Below are 16,144 nucleotides of genomic sequence, written 5' to 3'. Positions count from 1 at the left end.
AGTTAGACCTAATTGATATCTATAGGACATTTCACCCCAAAACAATGAATTTCACCTTTTTCTCAAGTGCACACGGAACCTTCTCTATGATAGATCACATCCTGGGCCATAAATCTAGCCTTGATAAATTCAAAAAAACTGATATCATTCCAAGCATCTTTTCTGACCACAATGCAGTAAGATTAGATCTCAATTACAGGAGAAAAACTATTAAAAATTCCAACATATGGAGGCTGAACGACATGCTGCTGAATAACCAAGAAATCATAGAAGATATCAAAAAAGAAATAAAAAAATGCATAGAAATGAATGAAAATGAAAACACAACAACTCAAAACCTGTGTGACACTGTAAAAGAAGTGCTAAGGGGAAGGTTCATAGAAATACAGGCATACCTCAAGAAACAAGAAAAAAGTCAAATAAATAACCTAACTCTACACCTAAAGTTGGAGAAGGCAATGGCACCCCACTCCAGTACTCTTGCCTGGAAAATCCCGTGGATAGAGGAGCCTGGTACGCTGCACTCCATGGGGTCGCTAAGAGTCGGACATGACTAAGTGACTTCACTTTCACTTTTCACTTTCATGCATTGGAGAAGGAAATGGCAACCCACTCCAATGTTGTTGCCTGGAGAGTCCCAGGGACGGGGGAGCCTGGTGGGCTGCCATCTATGGGGTCGCACAGAGTCAGACATGACTGAAGTGACTTAGCACACCTAAAGTAACTAGAAAAAAAAGAACTGAAGAAACCTCAGGTTAGTAGAAGGAAAGAAATCTTAAAAATTAGGGCAGAAATAAATGCAAAAGAAACAAAACAGACCAGAGCAAAAATCAACAAAGCCAAAAGCTGGTTCTTTGAGAGGATAAGTAAAATTGACAAACCACTAGCCAGACTCATCGAGAAACAAAGAGAGAAAAATCAAATCAATAAAATTAGAAATGAAAAAGGAGAGATCACAACAGACAACACACAAATACAAAGGATCATAAGAGATTACTATCAGCAATTATATGCCAATAAAATGGACAACTTGGAAGTAATGGACAAATTCTTAGAAAAGTACAACTTTCCAAAACTGAGCCAGGAAGAAATAGGAAATCTTAACAGACCCATCACAAGGATGGAAATTGAAACTGTAATCAAAAATCTTCCAGCAAAAAGCCCAGGTCCAGATGGCTTCACAGCTGAATTCTACCAAAAATTTGGAGAAGAGCTAACACCTATCCTACTCAAACTCTTCCAGAAAATTGCAGAGGAAGGTAAACTTCCAAACTCATTCTATGAGGCCACCATCACCCTAATACCAAACCCTGACAAAGATGCCACAAAAAAAGAAAACTACAGGCCAATATCACTGATGAACATAGATGGAAAAATCCTTAACAAAATTCTAGCAATCAGAATCCAGCAACACATTAAAAAGATCATACATCATGACCAAGTGGGCTTTATCCCAGGGAGGCAAGGATTCATCAATATCCGCAAATCAGTCAACGTAATACACTACATTAACAAATTGAAAAATAAAAACCATTTGATTATCTCAATAGATGCAGAGAAAGCCTTTGACAAAATTCAACATCCATTTATGATTAAAAAAAAAAACCCTACAGAAAGCAGGAATAGAAGGAACATACCTCAACATAATAAAAGCTATATATGACAACCCCACAGCAAACATTATCCTCAATGGTGAAAAATTGAAAGTATTTTCCCTAAAGTCAGAAACAAGACAAGGGTGCCCACTCTCACCACTACTATTCAACATAGTTTTGGAAGTTTTGGCCACAGCAATCAGAGCAGAAAAAGAAATAAAAGGAATCCAAATTGGAAAGGAAGAAGTAAAGCTCTCACTGTTTGCAGATGACATGATCTTCTACATAGAAAACCCTAAAGACTCCACTGGAAAATTACCAAAGCTAATCAATGAATATAGTAAAGTTGCAGGATATAAAATCAACACACAGAAATCCCTTGCAGTCCTATACACTAATAATGAGAAAATAGAAAGAGAAATTAAGGAAACAATTCCATTCACCATTGCAACGAAAAGAATAAAATACTTAGGACTATATCTACCTAAAGAAACAAAGACCTATATAGAGAAAACTATAAAACACTGGTGAAGAAATCAAAGAGGACACCAATAGATGGATCAGAAGAATCAATATAGTGAAAATGAGTATACTACCCAAAGCATTCTATAGATTCAACACAATCCCTATCAAGCTACCAACTGTATTTTTCACAGAGCTAGAACAAATAATTTCACAATTTGTATGGAAATACATAAAACTTTGAATAGCCAAAGCTATCTTGAGAAAGAAGAATGGAAGTAGAGGAATCAACCTGCTTGACTTCAGGCTCTACTACAAAGCCACAGTCATCAAGACAGTACGGTACTGGCACAAAGACAGAAATATAGATCAGTGGAACAAAATAGAAAGCCCAGAGATAAATCCATGCACCTATGGACACCTTATCTTTGCCAAAGGAGGCAAAAATATACAATGGAGAAAAGACAATCTCTTTAACAAGTTGTGCTGGGGAAACTGGTCAACCACTTGTAAAAGAATGAAACTAGAACACTTTCTAACACCATACACAAAAATAAACTCTAAATGGATTAAAGATCTAAACGTAAGACCAGAAACTATAAAACTCCTAGAGGAGAACATAGGCAAAACACTCTCCGACATAAATCACAGCAGGATCCTCTATGACCCACCTCCGAGTATATTGGAAATAAAAACCAAAATAAATGAATAGGACCTAATTAAAATTAAAAACTTCTGCACAACAAAGGAAACTATAAGCAAAGTGGAAAGACAGCCTTCAGAATGGGAGAAAATTATAGCAAATGAAACAATGGACAAAGAATTAATCTCAAAAATATACAAGCAACTCCTGCAGCTCAATTCCAGAAAAATAAACGACGCAATCCAAAAGTGGGCCAAAGAACTAAACAGACATTTCTCCAAAGAAGACATACAGATGGCTAACAAACACATGAAAATATGCTGAACATCACTCATTATCAGATCAGATCAGATCAGTCGCTCAGTCATGTCCAACTCTTTGCGACCCCGTGAATCTCAGCACGCCAGGCCTCCCTGTCCATCACCAACTCCCGGAGTTCACTCAGACTCACGTCCATTGAGTCAGTGATGCCACCCAGCCATCTCATCCTCTGTCGTCCCCTTCTCCTCCTGCCCCCAATCCCTCCCAGCATCAGAGTCTTTTCCAGTGAGTCAACTCTTCGCATGAGGTGGCCAAAGTACTGGAGTTTCAGCTTTAGCATCATTCCTTCCAAAGAAATCCCAGGGCTGATCTCCTTCAGAATGGACTGGTTGGATCTCCTTGCAGTCCAAGGGACTCTCAAGAGTCTTCTCCAACACCACAGTTCAAAAGCATCAATTCTTCGGTGCTCAGCCTTCTTCACAGTCCAGCTCACATCCATACATGACCACAGGAAAAACCATAGCCTTGACTAGACGAACCTTTGTTGGCAAAGCAATGTCTCTGCTTTTGAATATGCTATCTAGGTTGGTCATAACTTTCCTTCCAAGGAGTAAGCGTCTTTAATCATGGCTGCAGTCACCATCTGTAGTGGTTTTGGAGCCCCCCAAAATAAAGTCTGACACTGTTTCCACTGTTTCCCCATCTATTTCCCATGAAGTGATGGGACCGGATGCCATGATCTTCGTTTTCTGAATGTTGAGCTTTAAGCCAACTTTTTCACTCTCCACTTTCACTTTCATCAAGAAGCTTTTGAGTTCTTCACTTTCTGCCATAAGGGTGGTGTCATCTGCATATCTGAGGTTATTGATATTTCTCCCGGCAATCTTGATTCCAGTTTGTGTTTCTTCCAGTCCAGCGTTTCTCATGATGTACTCTGCATATAAGTTAAATAAACAGGGTGACAATATACAGCCTTGACGAACTCCTTTTCCTATTTGGAACCAGTTTGTTGTTCCATGTCCAATTCTAACTGTTGCTTCCTTATCAGAGAAATGCAAATCAAAACGACAATGAGGTACCATTTCACGCCAGTCAGAATGGCTGCGATCCAAAAGTCTACAAGCAATAAATGCTGGAGAGGGTGTGGAGAAAAGGTAACCCTCTTACACTGTTGGTGGGAATGCAAACTAGTACAGCCACTATGGAGAACAGTGTGGAGATTCCTTAAAAAACTGGAAATAGAACTGCCATATGACCCAGCAATCCCACTGCTGGGCATACACACCAAGGAAACCAGAATTGAAAGATATATCTGTACCCCAGTGTTCATCGCAGCACTGTTTATAATAGCCAGGACATGGAAGCAACCTAGATGTCCATCAGCAGATGAATGGAAAGGAAAGCTGTGGTACATACACACAATGGAATATTACTCAGATATTAAAAAGAATACATTTGAATCAGTTCTAATGAGGTGAATGAAACTGGAGCCTATTATAGAAGTAAGCCAGAAAGAAAAACACCAATACAGTACTAACACATATATAGGGAATTTAGAAAGATGGTAATGATACCCCTGTATGCGACACAGCAAAAGAGACATAGATGTATAGAACAGCCTTTTGGACTCTGTGGGAGAGGGCGAGGGTGCGATGATTTGGGAGAATGGCATTGAAACATGTATAATATCATATGTGAAACAAATCACCAGCCCAGGTTTGATGCATGATACAGGATCCTGGGTCTGGTGCACTGGGATGACCCAGAGGGATGGTATAGGGAGGGAAGTGGGAGGGGGGTTCAGGATGGGGAACATGTGTACACCCATGATGGATTCATGTTGTTGTATGGCAAAACCAATACAATATTGTAAAGTAATTATCCTCCAATTAAAATAAATAAATTTATATTAAAATAAGTAAATAAAATATTCTGATCAGGGATTTAAAAATATGCTGGAATTTTAAAATAAAAATCTACATGAAAAAAAAAAGCCTAATGTTGATTGTTCAATGATATCACATGTGTAGTTAATAAATATTGATAACAAATTAAAAAAAAAACTAACAGTGCAAAAATAAGACAACCATTTCCTCTGATGTCTTTAAACTAACAGGCCACAGAAACACATATGAAGTCATTCTAAACAAAATAAACACAAAATTGCATTTGAATCTAATCAAATCTCCTATTTCTAATTCCCTAATTATAGAAAATATGAGATTATAAGTGAATATTCATGAAGTATATTGTCACCCTGCTTATTTAACTTATATGCAGAGTACATCATGGGAAAAGCTGGGCTGGAAGAAGCACAAGATGGAATCAAGATTGCTGGGAGAAATATCAATAACCTCAGATATGCAGATAACACCACCCTTATGGCAGAAAATGAAGAGGAACTAAAAAGACTCTTTCTTGATGAAGTGAAAGTGGAGAGTGAAAAAGTTGGCTTAGCTCAACATTCAGAAAACGAAGATCATGGCATCCGGTCCCATCACTTCATGGGAAATAGATGGGGAAACAGTGGAAACAGTGTCAGACTTTATTTTTGGGGGCTCCAAAATTACTGCAGATGGTGATTGCAGCCATGAAATTAAAAGACGCCTACTCCTTGGAAGGAAAGTTATGACCAACCTAGATAGCATATTCAAAAGCAGGGACATTACTTTGCCAACAAAGTTCCGTCTAGTCAAGGCTATGGTTTTTCCAGTAGTCATGTATGGATGTGAAAGTTGGACCATAAAGAAAGCTGAGTGCCAAAGAATTGATGCTTTTGAACTGTGGTGTTGGAGAAGACTCCTGAGAGTCCCTTGGACTGCAAGGAGATCCAACCAGTCCATCCTAAAGGAGATCAGTCCTGGGTGTTCATTGGAAGGACTGATGCTGAAGCTGAAACTCCAATACTTTGGCCACCTCATGCGAAGAGTTGACTCACTGGAAAAGACTCTGATGCTGGGAGGGATTGGGGGCAAGAGGAGAAGGGGACGACATAGGATGAGATGGCTGGATGGCATCACCGACTCAATGCACATGAGTTTGGGTGAACTCTGGGAGTTGTTGATGGACAGGGAGGCCCGGCGTGCTGCGATTCATGGGGTGGCAAAGAGTCGGACACGACTGAGAGACTTAACTGAACTGATTCATGAAGTGATAGGAAGTATGGAATAAAGAAACATTAAATGAAGCCACAGGATAAAATTAGTCAACCTCAAAATGTGGAGAATTCTATAGAAGAGAATCTAGTTTCTTCCTTAAGTATTTTATTTGGAAGAAAAAAAGAAGTGAAACATTGATTAAAAAGAAAGCCTAAGAAATATATCAACTAAAAGCAATGTATAGGCCTTATTTGGATCTTGGGAAAAAAATACTTTTAATATAATTAAATTGAGCATAAACTTAAAATCAGATGATATTAAGGAGTTACTGTTCTCTCTGTCTGAGATGTTGTACTACTTCTCTGTTTGTATTTTCAAGTTCTTAATTGTGAACTATCTTCACTGAGATATCACAGGCAATATATGCTATCTGAGAGTTTTAAAACACTGAACAATTTTTTGCTTTTTTTGTGGATAGGACTGAAGAAACAGTACCTAGAGAAAGATGATAGTTAAAGAAGCTTGATGATGGGTACGTGCTAATTCATTATATTATTTTTCCTAACTTGAGTGTATTTAACTATTTGCATCAGTTCAGTTCAGTCACTCAGTCGTGTGCAACTCTGCGACCCCATGGACTGCAGCATGCCAGGCCTCCCTGTCCATTACCAACTCCTGGAGTTTACTCAAGCTCATGTCCATTGAGTCAGTGATGCCATCCAACCATCTCATTCTCTGTCGTCCCCTTCTCCTCCTGCCTTCAATCTTTCCCAACATCAGGGTCTTTTCAAATGAGTCAGTTCTTCGCATCAGGTGGCCAAAGTACTGGAGCTTCAGCTTCAGCATTAGTCCTTCCAATGAACACCCAGGACTGATCTCCTTTAGGATGGACTGGTTGGATCTCCTTGCAGTCCAAGGGACTCTCAGGAGTCTTCTCCAACACCACAGTTCAAAAGTATCAATTCTTCGGCACTCAGCTTTGTTTATGGTCCAACTTTCACATCCATACATGACTACTGGAAAAACCATAGCCTTGACTAGACAGACCTTTGTTGGCAAAATAATGTCTCTGCTTTTTAATATGCATAGTTACATTTATTTTAAAAATGGTAACTACTCAAACTGAACTAATTATGTTACTTATATTCAATAAATGTTAGCTATTGTTAAAATTTAGAAGAGGGGTCTAAAAATGCTGGGAAAGAAGGTTCAAGTCATCATCAAATAAAGAAGCAAAGGCAAGTGGTCAGAGTGAAGGAAACTATCAAAGTTGGCTAGGCCACAACTTGTGAGTAGCTGAATTACCAGTGCAAACACCAGAAAAGAGAGGACAGTTGTTTGTAGCTACACTAAACTTAAACACTCAAATTCAATATGTCTAAAATTGAAACCATCTTCAATTCACAAAAAACATTTTACCCTCTACAAACCAGAAACCTAGAAGTCAACCCCTGATCCTCTTTCTCTTCACCTCTCATGCGTCTTGAATTCATCACTTGTGTGTGTCTTAAATTCCTTCCCTTCTTTTTATCACAGGGATCATCACTCTGGTCCAAGCCACATAATTTATTGTCTGGGTTACTCCAATAATCTCCAAGGAATTATTTTACATTTACTCTTGCTTCCACCCTACATCTGTTTTCACGTCAGCAGCTTGAGTTTTATGTTTAAATATTTTAAACGTGCACATGATTACATCAAAACTCTGCTTCAAATTCTTCAAGTACTATGACCCCATCCACACATACCTTCTATACATACATCACATCTCTTTGGGGGTTATAGCCACTTTAACTGCTTAGGATCCTTGAACATGCCATACTGTTTCCAAGTTGGAACTTCTGCATATTGTGTTTCCTCGGTCTAGAAAGCTTACACTCCTATTATTCTCTTCACCAAACAGACTTCTACTAATCTTTCAGATGTCTCTTGAAATATGCTGTGCTGTGCTGTTCTTGGTCTGTCGGTCATGTCCAACTCTTTGTGACCCTATGGACTGCAACTCTCCAGGCTCCTTCATTCTTGGGATTCTTCAGGCAAACATGCTGAGTAGGCTGCCATTCCCTTCTCCAATAAATATTATTAAAATTACTAAAATTAAGATATTATTTTAATAGGCTACATGTTTCATGAGGGTAGAAACCTCTCATATGAGAAACCAAACCTTTCATTGTGCTTCCCATAGTATCCCTTCCTCATAGTATGCCTGATAATTGATGCTCCATAAATAATTGCAGAATATTTACAGAGGCCCTAATTCTGACTAATATAGTCTCACATTAGCTAAGGTGTTAACTCATACAATAATCTCCCAGGATAGGACAGAACACTTTCAAATTCTGTAAACTGGAGACACTTAGTAAATGTATATCTAGAGTTCAAGGAGGAACCAATCTAGATGGGGTTTGACAAAAACTTTGCACTTTTTAAAAATTGAAATATAGTTGATTTATGATGTTGTGTTAGTTTCAGGCACATAGCAAAGTGATTCAGATATAGATATATATATAGATATATATATATCTATATATATATATAATTTTCAGATTCTTTTCCCTTATAAGTAATAACAAAATATTATTTTCTCTGTACTATACAACAGATTCTTGTTGTCTATTTCTTGTATAGTAATGTGTATATGTTAATCCCAAGCTCCTAATTTATCTCTCCACCTCTTTTCCCCTTTGGTAATCATCTCTTTGTTTTCTATGTCTGTGAGTTTATTTCTGTTTTTTTTTTTATGTAAGCTCACTTGTATAATTTTTTATTTTTAGATTCTACATATAAATGATATCAAATGATATTTGTCTTTCTCTGACCAACCTAGATAGCATATTCAAAAGCAGAGACATTACTTTGCCAACAAAGGTTCGTCTAGTCAAGGCTATGGTTTTTCCTGTGGTCATGTATGGATGTGAGAGTTGGACTGTGAAGAAGGCTGAGTGCCAAAGAATTGATGCTTTTGAACTGTGGTGTTGGAGAAGACTCTTGAGAGTCCCTTGGACTGCAAGGAGATCCAACCAGTCCATTCTGAAGGCGATCAGCCCTGGGATATCTTTGGAAGGAATGATGCTAAAGCTGAAACTCCAGTACTTTGGCCACCTCATGCGAAGAGTTGACTCATTTGGAAAGACTCTGATGCTGGGAGGGATTGGGGGCAGGAGGAGAAGGGGACGACAGAGGATGAGATGGCTGGATGGCATCACTGACTCAATGGACGTGAGTCTCAGTGAACTCCGGGAGTTGGTGATGGACAGGGAGGCCTGGCGTGCTGCGATTCATGGGGTCGCAAAGAGTTGGACACGACTGAGCGACTGATCTGATCTGATCTGATCTGACTTAGTATGACAATCTCTAGGTCCATGCACATTGCTGCAAAAGGCATTATTTCATTCTCTTTTATGATTGAGTAATAGTCCATTGTATATATGAAGCACTTCTTCTTTATGCATTTATCTGTTAATCGATTTTTATATTGCTCCCATGTCTTGGCTATAGTAAATTGTGCTGCAATGAACACAGGGGTACATGCATCTTTTCAAATTATGATTTACTGTTAATATATGCCCAGGAGTGGACTTGCTAAATCATATAGTAGCTCTATTTTCAGTTTTTAAAGCAACCTACATGCTGTTCTCCATAGTGACTGTACCAATAGACATTTCTCCAAAGAATTTTGTATTAGCAATAAGACTGTTTTACAAATAGGCCAGAGGAGATAATGTCCTATATTTGAGACTAATAAAGAAGTCTACCAATTTAAGGTTATCAGTTTTGCAAATGAAATTAAGAGGACAAAGTACATCAGGAATTCCTCTGAGCATGCTCTGAAGAGTATGAAAAAGAGACTTAGGAGAATAGACACAGAAGTCCAGTGGTATGATGGAGGCTTTCTCAGTTATTCACTGGGAAGCCTGATGCAGGGGTGGTGGGGAGGGGATATAAAGCAAAATTTCTAATTAAATTGAACATGAAAAGTTAAGTTCTGTCTGTAAGTAGATGGAATAGAATTATAAAAGGCCACATATGCTTGCTTATAGAAGCAAGACTTCCAGGGACAAGAAGCCTTGTGTTAGTCTCTCTGTGGCTCTGAAAGCAAAAAGAAAAAAGATTAAGCCTCCTTGTGGAGATCATGTGATGACTTTCTGATCCAGCCAGAGGCAGCATTTCCATGGAAACTTCTCTTCTCTTCCTCTCATGCACACACTGCTTCCTTCCACCTAAAACGGCTACTTGAGTCTCAAGAGAGTTGTAGGGCGGCCTCAATATTTTTTCTAAATAGCGAGACAAACTCAAGCAGAATGGGAAGAGAACAGAAAGGCTGACATTCCAGCATCACATGTAGCAATGACCTTCTCTGCATCCCTGCTGCTTTTTCAGTTTTCACCTTCTTGCCTTGTTCTGCAAGTTCAAGGGGCCACTAGCTTTAAGTATGGAACAGGATAAGGAAAAAAAGCCTCACAGGGACAACTTTGACTTGACTGCTCTTATCTTCTAGCTCTTCAACTCACTTTAGTTCAAACCACTTAGTTTTTAAGCCCCTCCATGGATTGGGTCCCTGGTGCCTCAGATGGTAAAGACCACCTGCAATGTGGGAGACCTGGGTTCGATCCCTGGGTTGGGAAGATCCCCTAGAGGAGGGCGTAGCAACCCACTCCAGTATTCTTGCTTGGAGAATCCCCATGGACAGAGGAGCCTGGCGGTCTACAGTCCCTGGGGTCACAAAGAGTCAGACATGACTGAGCAACTAAGCAGAGCACAGCACATGGATTGGGCCCAGGTTTAATTCCTATGGCGTGGGTGCATACATGAAGCTCATGCTCCTACTCAGCAGATGAAAAATACAGCTCTCATCTCTCTACAGTTTCCCCTGCCTGAAGTATTGTCTCCATTCTCATTTGTCTTTCCAACTTACGCCTATCCTTTAAAGCTTGACTCAGAGAATACTTCTATTAAAAAACTCTTGCATTATTATTTCAAACTATTCAATCTTTTCTATATCCTCAGTTCTCAAAGATGTCTCTCCATTAAAAGTCTGATGTTTTGATTTTCTTTATTATTATTATTATTATTTTTACTTTTCAATATTGTATTGGTTTTGCCATACATCGACACACTACTCATTTAAAAACTAGTGTAGTGGTAAAATGATATTTCTATCCATGCATTTCAGTTTATCTAGCTCACTGTACTGGAGAAGGCAATGGAACCCCACTCCAGTACTCTTGCCTGGAAAATCCCATGGATGGAGGAGCCTGGTGGGCTGCAGTCCATGGGGTCGCTAAGAGTCGGACACGACTGAGCGACTTCACTTTCACTTCTCACTTTCATGCATTGGAGAAGGAAATGGCAACCCACTCCAGTGTTCTTGCCTGGAGAATCCCAGGGACGGGGGAGCCTGGTGAGCTACCGTCTATGGGGTCGCACAGAGTCGGACACGACTGAAGCGACTTAGCAGCAGCAGCAGCAGCAGATCACTATACACAGAGAGACAAAAAAATCTTGAAAGAATTTGCATGATCAATAAAAATTTGTTGAATAAAGTATCAGACCTTATTCGCTCACTCACTGCAATGAGAACTCCTTTGCAAGACCAAATTGCAAACAAAACTTCAAATGAATTACTGATTTCTAGAACTTATGGGTGAAACAAGGTGGTGAAAGCATTAAAATAAGAAAAGTACAAACTATTATGTATATAATACTATATATAAATAAGCAGAAATACATATTGTGCAGCACAGGTAATATAGCCGATATTTTATAATAACTTTAGTATAACACTAAAATATTGAATCACTATGTTGTATACCTGAAACTAATAAAATATTGACAACCACCTACACTTCAATAAAAAAGTTTCCTTTCTAATGTGTGCTGTGTTTTCAATTGCCCAGTCGTGTCTGTCTCTTTGTGAGCCCATGGACTATAGCCCACCAGCTCCTCTGTCCAAGGGATTTTCCAGGCAGGAATACTGGAATGGGTTGCCATTTCCTCCTCCAGATGATCTTCCCAAGCCAAGGATTGAACCTATGTCTCTTGATTCTTCTGCATTGGCAGACAGATTCTTTACCACTGAGCCACCTGGGAAGATTTCTTTCAAATATTCGCCAGAAAATGTTTCCAAAGTAAAGCCGACGACCCAGCTATCAAAGTGACATATCCTTAGCAATATTCAGAAAATGAGCAATTAGACAGCAAGCAGCAACTGGCATCAAGATAATCTGGAAGTGTATCAGAAAAAGTTTTAATCTTCTGATACTTTGTATAAAATAAATAAGCTTCAAATATAAGACATAATCTCCAGGCTCTGAAAAACGTCTCTTCCTGCAAAGCCAAATACTACCAATGCCTTGGCCTATTTATTATTTAGGGTCTTTGAGAAACAAACCATCTTACGTCCAAAATCTCTAACAGTACCTGAATTGTCTTATAAAGAGGCTCTATTCCTGGCATGCCTTCTTATTTTCAAATTGAAATATCACTAGTTATATAGTCAATTAACTGGGTTTATGTAGATCAGATGGTATTATTAGTATTATTCTAACCATAAGACTTAAACTATTAATGGTGAATAGTGTTTCTGACTTTAACATAGGCCTATCCCACTGATGGGATATATGCCAACTCCAGAGAAAAGTTAGTCATGTGGTTTTCAGAAGATGAAAGCTTAGATAAAGGCTGAGAGGGTTTAATGCGGGAGGTGGGAGTGGTATTATATAGATCTTAGCCAAAACATGTGATAGTCACTGAGTGGGGAGCTGGAAAGGGAAGAGTGTGGCTCCATTAACCAGCTCAGGCAGACCGTGTGAGGACCGGAGGAAGAATGCTCCTGGCTGCCCTGTACTGCCTACTGTGGAGTTTCCGAACCTCCGCTGGCCACTTCCCTCGAGCCTGTGCCTCCTCCAAGAGCCTGACGGAGAAGGAGTGCTGCCCGCCCTGGGCGGGCGATGGGAGCCCCTGTGGCCGGCTCTCAGGCAGGGGCTCCTGCCAGGACGTCATTCTGTCCACGGCACCACTCGGACCTCAGTTCCCCTTCACGGGGGTGGACGACCGCGAGTCTTGGCCCTCCATCTTTTATAACAGAACCTGCCAGTGCTTTAGCAACTTCATGGGATTCAATTGCGGAAGTTGTAAGTTTGGATTTAGGGGACCCCGCTGCACAGAAAGGCGACTTTTGGTGAGAAGAAACATCTTTGATTTGAGTGTCCCAGAGAAGAACAAGTTTCTTGCCTATCTCACTTTGGCAAAACATACCACCAGCCCAGACTACGTCATCCCCACGGGCACCTATGGCCAAATGAATCATGGAACAACACCCCTGTTTAATGACGTCAGTGTTTACGACCTCTTTGTCTGGATGCATTATTATGTGTCAAGGGACACGCTGCTTGGGGACTCTGAAGTCTGGAGAGACATTGATTTTGCTCATGAAGCCCCAGGTTTCCTGCCTTGGCATAGACTCTTCCTGCTGCTGTGGGAACAGGAAATCCAGAAGCTGACCGGGGATGAGAACTTCACGATTCCATACTGGGACTGGAGAGATGCAGAAAACTGTGACGTTTGCACAGATGAGTACATGGGAGGGCGCAACCCTGCAAACCCTAATCTACTCAGCCCAGCATCCTTCTTCTCCTCTTGGCAGGTAAGGTGTGCAGGACATACAGTATCAAAGCTTAAAAGAACCTTAGCCACCACTTCTTCTGGCAGGTCTTCAGAAACCTCCTTTTCCGTCTGTTATTCTCCTGCCAAGCCTAGAAAATGTCCCCTGTCAAAAGCTCTCAACATACTTTATAATTTTCCTTTATAGCACACTTCACAATTGCAGTTCCATAGAGATTTGTGCGGTTCTTTGTCCAATATCCTGTACTTGGGTCCTAAAATCTAATGAATAAAAAGTACCTGGTTCATCACTCTATCTCCTAGCACATAATACGATGCCAGGCAAATTGTAAGAGCTCATGAAGTATTTGTTGAACCAATGGATGAATGAGTATTTAGATGATTAAGTAAAAAAAATGATTTAGGTCAATATTTCTGAAATTTTATTCCCAATAAAATTCAGTGTATAAATTGAAAATACAAATCTCTGGCCATATCCCAGGATCCCTATTGATAAGAATATTCAAAGGAGGGTCCTGGGAAGACATCATTTACTAAATGTCTATAGTGATTATTACCATTAGGAATTTAGGGGAATATTACTTAGATTAAATCTTTTAAAAAAATATGAATACTCAGGCTTAAACAGGTAAACAATGAAAATAGCTAATATTCATTGATCGATTAGCAAGTGTGAGGCCCTATTCTGAGTGGTTTTGTGCATTAATTCATTTAATAATCTTACTAACCTTCCCCATGTTAAAGATTTAAAAAAAAAACAACAACTGAGGTTTAGAGATATTATGTAACTTGTACAGGATATCAAAGCTAGTAAGTAGCAGAGACAAAATTTGTTCTCAGGCAGCCTGGTTGCACAACCACACTATACTATTTCCAAGGACCTATCTGTGATGATATCTTTAGCCAAAGGATCTGACCCATCCTGACTCACTTTTTAAAATAGGATGCAGAAGAAATAAGCATTTTCCCTAAACCTGTGTAAACTTTTGAGGTATAGGATAAGAGATCGCTATTTTGAAATTTAATTTCTATTTTTCCTATTCTGATTTTTTCACTTGGATTAGGGGCAAAAGGTAACAAAAGAAATATGCTTTTAATTATTTATTATTTTAAAACTATAAGGTAGAAGGAATGCTTGTCTGCCTGTGTTCCAACCATTTCTAACACAGCACTTTTGACTAGCCATGCTTTATGGAAATAAGCTCAATATTTAAATAAGATGGGAAGAATCTTGCCTTCTCACCTGAACTCTGCAATTTTGAAATGTGAACTGCTTCCCAAACATTCCCCCTCCCCCACCCCCACCCCCCAAACCCCACACTAAGTTACTACAACTTCCAAATGGACCTATTGAAACTCATTGAAAATGGCCACTGTAATATCTGGTGTCACTAATGTCAGCTATTTACCAAAAGCAAGGAGTGTATTTGTGCAGGAAAGGCTGGAAAAAATGTGCTTCAAAAAAATCTATTTCAATAAGCCTTCAGACCTCCTACCTTAATCTATATAGTGCAAAACTCATCTAACTCTCACATCCTCTGTTACTGCTTAAAATACTGTTAAGCTTGAACATGGGATTTTTCAGTTAGTTATAATGCTTTCCTTAACTGTACAGCTTGTCTTGACCTAGAAAAACTGGTGGATTATCTAAATTACCAAAAAGTTACAACATCCACACTGAAGCTTCATAGACAAATACTAATTGGTATTTAATTACATGTATTTGTGTGTGTGTGTGCTCAGTTGTGTACAACTCTTTGTGACCCCACAGGCTGTAGCTTGCCAGCATCCTCTGTCCATGAAATTTTTGAGGCAAAAATACTGGAGTGGGTTGTCATTTCCTCCTTCAGGAGATCTTTCTGACCCAGGGATTGAACCCATGTCTCCTGCATCTCCTATATTGGGTGGCAGATTCTTTACCACTGAGCCACTGGCTCACTGGCTTCCCACTGGCTACCTGGGAAGCCACTTAATTACATGAGAAGTACCAAATTATGTTAACTTTTTCTATTCATTTATTGATTATTGAGTGGAATTTTTCTCTTTTTTCTTTATGATTATATTCAATTTTACTTTTAAACAGTTTTTTGTGTGTCTAGTATGTAAACACTAGGTTAAAATAGTTGCAGCATTAGATTTAATATCATTCTATGATTAAACCACTGTGGAGTAACTGGTATTAAAAATAAAATTAGGAAATACAGGGGACAAAGACCACTGAAGAAAAGTGAGCAAACAATACTTTAAGGAAGGTGGACTGAGTGAACATTTATGCCCACCTGCTGTGAGCAGTGTTGCTACCTGTGGTTACAGTCAAACTCAGTTCTAGTTGGCTGTTTCCATTCCTTTGCACATTTCTGGTTAAAGTCCTTTAAAAATGAAGATCAGTTATTTATATCGATTTAATGCAATTAAATCATGCAACTGACCTAACTCCGAGAGATAGGGAAGGACAGGGAAGC

General features: G+C 39.3%; 1 protein-coding gene and 1 long non-coding RNA gene across 3 annotated transcripts in view; one reads left to right on the top strand and one right to left on the bottom strand.

Annotated features, from left to right (window-relative positions):
* Positions 1–16,144, bottom strand: part of LOC112444878 (uncharacterized) — a 121,793-nt gene that overhangs the window by 80,347 nt on the left and 25,302 nt on the right. The gene's annotated exons all lie outside the window — the stretch shown is intronic.
* Positions 12,824–16,144, top strand: part of TYR (tyrosinase) — a 109,079-nt gene continuing 105,758 nt past the window's right edge. Inside the window, 1 exon segment of the mRNA NM_181001.3 lies at positions 12,824–13,704. Coding sequence (NP_851344.1) covers positions 12,886–13,704 — 819 coding nt within the window. The 5' untranslated portion in view covers positions 12,824–12,885.

Source organism: Bos taurus, chromosome 29, assembly GCF_002263795.3.
Source record: "Bos taurus isolate L1 Dominette 01449 registration number 42190680 breed Hereford chromosome 29, ARS-UCD2.0, whole genome shotgun sequence".
Classification (NCBI taxonomy): Eukaryota; Metazoa; Chordata; class Mammalia; order Artiodactyla; family Bovidae; genus Bos; species Bos taurus.
The sequence above is the reverse complement of the archived record's forward strand: the minus strand, read 5'-3'. Positions and strand labels throughout refer to the sequence as shown.